At 32.5% G+C, this 9,545-nt stretch overlaps 1 protein-coding gene across 1 annotated transcript; it reads left to right on the top strand.

The window, feature by feature from the left end:
• Positions 1-3,155: 3,155 nt before the first annotated feature.
• Positions 3,156-5,962, top strand: LOC148608473 (uncharacterized). The gene is made up of 3 exons (XM_088544673.1): positions 3,156-3,287; positions 5,040-5,157; positions 5,718-5,962. Exons 1-3 carry the CDS (start codon positions 3,228-3,230, stop codon positions 5,939-5,941), a joined length of 402 nt encoding a protein of 133 aa, XP_088400799.1. The 5' UTR covers positions 3,156-3,227; the 3' UTR covers positions 5,942-5,962.
• The last annotated feature ends 3,583 nt before the right edge of the window (positions 5,963-9,545 follow it).

Below are 9,545 nucleotides of genomic sequence, written 5' to 3'. Positions count from 1 at the left end.
TTGGTCAGACCACATAAATGTCAAAAGTGCAGTGGGAAGATGACAAATTTGTATACCCAAATTTTAATGGTAGGCCAATGAATATGTACATTTTTAAAAAAGTGTTGCTGGAAGTCTGAAAAATCTACACGGAAGTAAACAATGGCTCGTAACTTGCACGAGATGAAGTATTGGGCGATTCATTGTATTTTAACGAATATTAAAACAAAACGCTACCAAAAGATAAATTCCCGCAGCAGTTTTCTGGTAAAATGAAATGAGCTCTTTCAAATGAAGTATAAATCAGCTAAATCGACATAGCGCATGCCACTGCACTTTTGCATTTTCTAAACCATATAATTTTTCACATAGCGTCGACATTGAAACAAACGCACTGGCGACCTCAGATACGTTGACATGGGACGGATACGTGTGAACAACCGATTTAGTTACAATAGCACACTACGCTTTAAGTTTCTTATTTTTTGAAAAATAAAAACACTTTTCATGGAATATTGTAGTTATTTATAACATAACTTGCAGAAAAGTTAATAATTGTGTTAAAGATGTCTCCTTTTTCCGCTGAACAAAACATGGTTACCCCCTTTTTGTATGGTATCGTAGAAAATATTCCATATCCAACAATTTCGTGGTAATATTTCCTTACATTAGAAATTTGTTATGACTTGTCAATCTCCGAAATCTGCATAAATGAATACAGAAGGTTTTTAAGAAAACTAAAGTATGTAGCAGCTTAGTATTTGGGGTAAATGTGATATGTTTAAGACACACTGCATGAGTGTACATGTAAAATTTGAACTCTCTAACGTATTTGTGTTATAAGGAACATGAGGAACATTACTAGCTTTATTCGCCTTTATATATGTCTGTACATTACTACATGTATATTTGTTTAAATATGCTAGGGCTAAGTTTTGATACATGTACATGTATATTCACACAATATTTCAATGATTTTCTCTTATATAATACATTTTCATATATTTTCAGATTTTCTTCAGAATAATAGTCGATTTAATCTTGTAACAAACAGGTGTATTTTGAATAGGATGATGTTTCTCTGAGCAATACAGCAGTCAACATCACATCATATACTAAATGTTTTAGGCTTGGTCATCTATTAGCCAATAAGAAAATATATGTCATATAAACCTGTCAAGTACGTTTGTAAATAACGTTGCAGATTACACATATGAATTTATTTGATCCTTCATAACCTGATATCTTCCTCATGACTACGTTTTCATTAGAAACCTATATACTTTAGATTGGTATTGACTTCCATTGCCTATAAAAACGTGTTGTCATATCACACGGCATCCTTCCAATATTAATCCTCGTTATGAATATATACTAGACTTTCAAAACATTTTACTTAAATGTATAGGTTTGGAGCGTCAGTAATGTATAAGTTCAATGACGTACTTGGTCCTAGTAGACGTAGGATGATTTGTGCATGGGTCGAGTTGTTCTATATCATGTTTTAAACTTCCGTATATTCAGTTTTAACTGCAGTGTTTATAATACAAAATGTCCAAATTAACCATGGACATAATCGTAAGACATTAATATTATCATTGTCAAGATTGGAGACATATCTGTTACTTGATATATACCTAGTCTTCGTACAAAGACCTCTTTAATCAAAGCCTGCACAGCCTACTTACGATACAATGAAGACAGAAAAAGATACATTAAGTAATTATTGAATTCTTTGAATGAAACAAGCTTAATTTGAATTTGTTTTCTCATTCGGTCTATTCGGCCATCTGGGGAACACTTAATCCAGAAATTTCAAAGAGGTCAGCTGAATATAGCATCCTATCAGAGTGAACTTGTTTGAATTATATGCATTTTCACAAAAGTTTTTTAACAATCTATATTTGTATATTTACACATGTAGTTGGACTAAGGACTACCAGCTTTGAACGTGCGACCCTTTGTTTTTCCCTAGAAAGCAACGCCTTAATACATGTTACGGTCATACTCAATAAGATTAAATATTGTACGGATCTGAAACACGAACGTATTGTAGTTCGATTGAAAGAGTAATCAAGGGAACCAAGGTTATAGCGGTAATCAAAAGAATGTAATCCAGGGACAAAGCCCAGACATGGAAAACAGACATACACAACAAAGAACATAAAGTAACTAAAATCATACATACAAAGTAACAAAAGCAAATAATGAGCAACTCGGACTCCACAAAAAACTGGGAGCATGGACCAGGTACACTGGCAGGGTAAGCGTCCTCTGATTTTCTAGAAACACCCGCCGAGTTGCTCATAAAAAGTCAAGTCCGGAGTAGACAAACGAGGAAAGGAAAACTATGACCCGTTGAATAAATCAGTTTTCATGGTGCAGATGGATACACCATATCGATCCACGAATTCATGATGACGACTATAAAACTTCTGCAGTGATGACTTCAATCTTGTAGCAACATAACCCTGTTTCAGAAGCCTATTTGTTAGAGTTCTAGCGCAATACAAAGAGTCAAGCTCTGGCATAACGTACGAGTTGTGATATGAACACTCCATACGCAGGTGCCGAAGGGATGTTGCCACGGATGAAAGAAAAGTTGACAATTCTGAGTGAAAAGTCATCACGTTTGTAACAATGTAAATTACTTTTATGGCATTTTGTATGACAGTCTTGTGTATCATGATTATTTTATGTATCAAAATGGAAGCATATTGATCCATGATTGTCCTATTTAAGTTAAAAGTTTACATATCAAGTTAAACACGTGATCTTGAAACATGTATCAACATAAAAAGGCAATACACATAAAAACATACCAATCATAGAAATACCATACATTTCGATAAATGTATGTTGTAAGAAGTAATCTCACATCCACAGATTTTATTTTCAAATAAGTAAGAAGATTTTAATACATTATTACATAATAATAAGTATACATTATTTATGTGACAAAAAAAGCTTCACATATTAAATAAATTATATACCAGACTCGAATTTACAAATGAAAGAATGTACTTAAAAGAGGAACATTTCAAAAGCGACATGGACAATAAATATATTTTCACATCTGCCTTTCTATTATATTATTGTTCGGAACTGTTAATGGACAGTGACCATGGGCACGACTTGAACGATATGTTGAAATTCTTATCTATTACGTACTTTAGGAGCGGTGTACGTTGGGTCTCTATTTATATCAAGATTTTATTTGTACCACACTAAACGAACAAAGGAACAAGATGTGGCATGAACTTATTGTACTTGTCGTGGCAGCAGTAGCCATAACTTCAGCTCAAAAGGTAACAAAATTTAATAATCGATTGTTGATATTGTGACGTTCTAACGCAATCGTTAAAATTAGGTAGAACTTTTCAATTATAAGAAGACAAAACAAGCCAATTTTTTTGCTTTAAAAAATTTTTGAAATGAATGATTAACATTTTTTCTTGAGACATTTGCAGGCTGTTTATAGCGGTTGGGTGATTGTCTGTTTGGCATATTCACCAATTCTTGTTATATTCTATGTGGCCTTATAACCTTTAATATATTTTATCTTCTCCATAATGGTTTGACATCTAATTTAGTTAAAGTGAACAATGAATACCTTTATAGGTAGGCAAAACCACTTAAGGATAGGTTATAAAATACCGATAATGGGATGGTTCAAATACGTCAAAATCCAAAAATCTGGCCTAGCTTTGAAAACAGAGACGATATATTATGCTGGATATTACCCTTATTCTACTCGAGGTTTACATATAGGCTGTTTTAACTCGATAGCACATAAACGCTTTCTTGAGCTTTAACTTTGAACTAGAACATATGTCATTTTTAAACCTTAAATAATTTTAATTATGTTTTTATTCGAGATTTCAAAGTTCAACGTGTCATAGTTTACCTACCCTCTTTCGTCTATCCTGGATTTAGGTTTTATGAGCAACTCAACAGGTATCTCCAAAAAGGCAGAGGACGCTTACCCTGACCTACGAAAACACCTGGTCCAAATTTTTAGTGGATTCCGGGTTGCTCATTTACTTTTGTTACTTTGTATGCATTATTATGGTTATTTATGTTCTTTGTTGTGTGTGTCTGTTTTCAATGTGTGGTCTCCGTTTCTTGATTGCATTCTTATGATTTTCGCTCAAATCTTGGTTCTCTTGATTACTCCTAAAAATTCAGAAATTTAGATCCAATTTATGCTAGCAATGATTTATAATTTAGGGTTATAGAGGGATATCTTTCATTTATTTCGGTCTTTTTTATTTATTTTCACCACTCATTTCCTCTAAAGACATACAGAAAAATCAAGGATGTTAATCAAATACCATACATTAAATATACTGTTTTATTATTTGAAATATAGCAGATGAAGAAACGATATTATTTCACAAAAATGAATTGCTTATGAAGACTTATCAACACTTATTCCAGCAAAAAAACACAAGTTGCACAGTCCCTTCTTCCGCTTTAAAGGAGATATTTTACCACCAAACAAGCATAGGTTTGGAAACTATCTTAATCAAGTCTTTTCTAAAGAGTTTACCCGAAGACGTTACATACGTTAAGGTCTGACTCATTCTTTTAGCCTTACTCGGGAAATTGACAAGAAGGAGATTCCATTTGGTCTCTATGACGTATAACTCAATAACAAACGTTTGTACTTTTGTTGTATTTTTGTGTTTTGTTTGTTTTGTTTGGTTTGGTTTTGTTTTGATTTTTATTTTGTTGGGTTTTTTTGTTTTGTTTTTGTTTTGTTTTGTTTTTTGTTTGTTTTGTTTATTTATTTGTTTGCTTTTGTTTTGTTTTTATTTTTTCTAATTTTCTCTTGGGTCGTATGCTTTATTACAATTTTAACTATGCATTACCAGGGAACTCAGTGATTGGCATCAAAACAACTGAGACAAGACTCTGTTACTTATGAAACAAAGGCGTTTTGTACTTAGACTATGTCCAATTCTTATGAAATGTAGATTGATTACTTTGTGTGTTGTTCGAAGAGAAACCTACACATTAGTTGTTGTACAATGTACCAACTATTCCAATAATTGTAGACTCAATGCAGACACAATTCAGAATGTGGTTCAGACGAATGCTGTTACTACCATGAGGGACCAATGGTTGTCAGTAAAAGAGATGTCCTGATGCCTGTATTTTCTGGCATGGTTCAAGGTTTGTTATTTTTTTCTGATTATTGTGTCTTAGTTAAACCTTTCTCATGTTTTGTATGTTTATTTCAACAACAGTAATAAAAAAATATTAACATTTTATTAACGTTGCTTTTTGCTAAAAACAATCTTGAAAAATACATGCATACATGTTTAAGTTGGATGGTGGTGTGAAAAATGCGTATATATATATATATATATATATGTTTAAAGTAGATGATGTGAAAAAAAAAACATGTTTATATGCTTTGGGTGGAAGGTGTTTGAAATATGTGAATACATGTTTAATCTGGATGGTGTGAAAAATACATTTGAATGCGCTTTAGGTGAATGGTGTGAAAAATACGTGGCTATGTTTTAGCTGGATGGTGTGAAAAATACATGTGTATATGCGCTTTAGGTGGATGGTGTGAAAAATACGTGGCTATGTTTTAGCTGGATGGTGTGAAAAATACATGTGTATATGCTTTAGGGGGATGGTGGGAAAAATACGTGTAGATATGTTTAAGGTAGGTATATATTTTTAAGTAGTTGGTGTGAAAAGTACATGTATGTATGTTTTAGGTGGATGGTGTGAAAAATACAAGAAGGAAGGTGAATATTGCAGTGGTATTGGTAAAATGAACGGTCATTGTGAATGTGCTCCAGGACTGAAGTGTACTTTTATCAAAGACCCGACCATACCACCACCCACTGCCGTTCTAATGAAGTTACCACCAATAGTCAAACGAATGATGATTTGGGGTGGCCATAGTGAATGCCAGATTGATACATCAGCCTCTCCTTAAATAAAGCTATTGTAGAATGTAGTTCATTGTTATTTAATTTTCATAAAGGTTTTCTAAAAAGTACGTTTTTTTTCGATAGTTTTCCTTTCCTCGTTTGTCTACTCCGGACTTGACTTTTTATGAGGAACTCGGCGGGTGTTTCTATAAAGCAGAGGACGCTTACCCTACCGATGCACCTGGTCAATGTTCCAGTTTTTAGTGGAGTCCGAGTTGCTCATTTGCTTTTGTTACTTTGTATGTATGATTTTAGTTATTTTATGTTCTTTCTTGTGTATGTCTGTTTTCCATGTCTGGTCTTTGTCCCTGGATTACATTCTTTTAATTACCGCTATAACCTTGGTTCCCTTGATTACTCTTTCTTTAAAAAAAAAAAAAAAAAAACGTGTTTATCCTTTTCATATTATTTCTGTTCAGGGACATTTTGAATTTTATATCGTACTATATCAAGAGATCCGTACTAATATACATAATACAAATAGACTCAAATGCAACAATGTCATTATTTAAAGATTCATTAACCATGCTTCACGTGTTTACTTTAAATGTTTCAGATTGTTTTTATATATTACCGCTGTTTTCTATCCACGTTGTGTATTCAATATGAACTTGTCAATACACATGAACTAAGAAGAAAGCATGATTGTTGTTGAGGGAAAAAAAGTTGACCTAAAAAAGCCAGGTGTGAAGAATAATCTGTAAACTGCTGCACGATATGCTTAGAAACGTTCAAACCATATTAAATTTAAATATGGATATCATATTTAAACCAGATGGTTTAATTATTGTTTTGATAGTTGTTATTATAAAGTCGTGCGAACAATAATTAAATTTACAAAACACATTATTTTGAATATCTTCCTGTTTTGATGGCTTTCAGAATAGCAAAGGCATGTTTGTTATAATTTGTACATAACTGAAAGTCAATAATTTTAATTAAGTATTTTATCACTTCCCTTTTTATGTCAATGTTGATCCAATCGCACTCTACGAAGTATCACAAAATTTTCCTAATAAAATAATGTGTAAACATTATTATATAATATAAGTGTTATTGCAATAATATTCAAGCAATAATCCTAGATTATTCATAAACGATGCCACTAAACTGTACACAACATATACAACTCGATGTTACTCAATCAAGTGAGTGTTGAAGAGTTTCTAATGAAAGAGTAATCAAGAGAACCAATGTTATGCGGTAATCAAAAGAATGTAATCCAGGGACAAAGACCAGACATGGAAAATAGACATACACAACAAAGAACATAAAGTAACTAAAATCATACATACAAAGTAACAAAAGCAAATGAGCAAGTCGGAATCCACAAAAAAAAACTTGGAATATGGACCAGGTACACCGCTACGGTAAGCGTCCTCTACTTTTCTAGAAACACCCGCCGAGTTGCTCATAAACAGTCAAGTCCGGGGTAAACAAACGAGGAAAGGAAAACTATGACCCGTTGAATAAATCAGTTTTCATGGTACAGATTGATACACCATAACGATGTATAGTGTATCCATACATCCATAAGATATGTTCAATGTTCTGCCTTAGATATTGTTTTTTTTTCTATTATGCTATATAAATAACATTGTAAACCATTTGCAAAACTATACATTTTTTTTTTAAATTCAGTGTTTCTACATTTAAAAAAGCTGAACTATTCCAATTTCACAGAAGTATAGATGTATTATTGTCAGGCGTATCATATCAAAAACAGACTTCAACCAAATGTAAGCGTATAATACGATCAAACATCAAACTATCCCTATCAAATCCATTGCAAAAAGCCATTTTAAACATAATTGTGAAGCTTCTTTCATGAATATGAGGGAATATCATATCGTATTCATATTTTAAAGATATTATTCGTTTATTTACTAAAAAGCTAATAATACTTTCCCTTATCTTATAAAATTCATTATTATGAATGAAATACGTTCCCAAAACACGCATTCGACCTTTAACACGAGCAATCAATAATCTAATTCTTTGGAAATATTTATTCAACGGGTCATAGTTCACCTTTCCTCGTTTGTCTACCCCGGACTTGACTTTTTATGAGCAACTCGGCGGGTGTTTCTAGAAAAGCAGAGGACGCTCACTCTACCGGTGCATCTGGTCCATGCTCCCAGTTTGTAGTGGAGTCCGAGTTGTGCTCATTTACTTTTGTTACTTTGTATATATGATTTTAGTTACTTTATGTTCTTTGTTGTGTATGTCCGTTTTCCATGTCTGGTCTTTGTCCCTGGATTACATTCTTTTGATTACCGCTATAACCTTGGTTCCCTTGATTACTCTTTCTACAAAAGCATTCAGCATCACCTGCATAATAAATTATGTGCTAACGTTTTACGTTCGGTATCTGTTATCTTATAAAATTCATTATTATGAATGAAATACGACCCCAAAACATGCATTCGACCTTTTACACGAGCAATCAATAATCTAATTCTTTGAACATGAAGTCGGAAGGAACATCACTGGGCAAAGTTTAATCTAACCATATTTGTGCCATCGTATCACATTGTTACATCATGTTACATGTCACCATTTAGCTAATATGTCTAATATCGTATATACATTTACCACTATGCATCTCTAAACTAACTGCTATAATAAAGATGCTTTTTTATCATTCTCTTTTAGTTAAGACATATTTATTACTTAAGAAATATGACTTAATCAGGACTTTTACTGCTTAGAAACTAGGGCTTCATTAGAATACAAAATATGGGTGTTACATAGTACGATAGCATGATTTTAGTATTAAAGATTCGTTTAAGAAAATAACATTTTGAGATGACAATTGGATGCGAACTTCTTATTTGTAATCTTTGATTAAGACATTTTTTGATGGTTTGTTCAACAAGGATATGTAATATTTATTGCAAACACAGCCTTGAACTTTGTAGTAATACTGAAAGTGCAATTTTCTATGTGGTTCTTGATTCGATTAAAAATATTAAAAGGCACATGTTTTTCGCCTTCATTTAAAGATGAAACAATTACGTCTAAATTACCTTATATTTCAGACAGAACAATGTAAAGCTACCCATTGTCCAGACCCATCCTTTTTAATCCTTAAATGAAAACAATAGTCAAAGTCAACTACTTTTATGAGTTGACACACAAAGATGGTTTAAAGTAAAATTTAGACTCTTTCAGTGGGCATTATTCGGGTAACAAGAATGCAACATAGTTGAATACTTCCCATTTTAGCTCAATAACACTTTCTATAACATACCAGGGTTGTTCGTTCTATAGGTTCTACCAGTGAGCTGTGTTTTTTTTTTCGGTATAAGTAATCAAGATAGTAACATGTACGAATCAACTCGGTAAACTGGATTCTTCTGGTAATATTGTTTCCTATCCCCATTATGAAGAACAAGTACGAGAAAAAAAACATAAAAAAAACTGAAAGTTATAAATACAGAAAAATCGTAGCACCTTAGAAATAGGCAATACATTATTTATATATTGGGGGAGTGTTCTTTACCATTTTGGAAGTACATATGACGATGCTAATCAAATTTGGTAAAAGCTTATACTTTTTTGGGTATGCTAAGAAAAGTATGAAAATCTAGGCAGATTACAAGAAAC

This window comes from Perna viridis, chromosome 9 (genome assembly GCF_037379345.1).
Source record: "Perna viridis isolate PV_CMFRI_1.1 ecotype Kerala chromosome 9, ASM3737934v1, whole genome shotgun sequence".
NCBI classification, from domain to species: Eukaryota; Metazoa; Mollusca; class Bivalvia; order Mytilida; family Mytilidae; genus Perna; species Perna viridis.
This window is presented reverse-complemented; position numbering and strand designations above follow the sequence as displayed.

Bases quoted from the DNA above. Each gene is read 5' to 3' on its own strand.
- LOC148608473 (XM_088544673.1), top strand. From the start codon at position 3,228: ATGTGGCATGAACTTATTGTACTTGTCGTGGCAGCAGTAGCCATAACT. The intron at 3,288-5,039 runs GTAACAAAATTT...CAATAATTGTAG, and splicing joins CCATAACTTCAGCTCAAAAG to ACTCAATGCAGACACAATTC. The intron at 5,158-5,717 runs GTTTGTTATTTT...TGTATGTTTTAG, and splicing joins ATTTTCTGGCATGGTTCAAG to GTGGATGGTGTGAAAAATAC.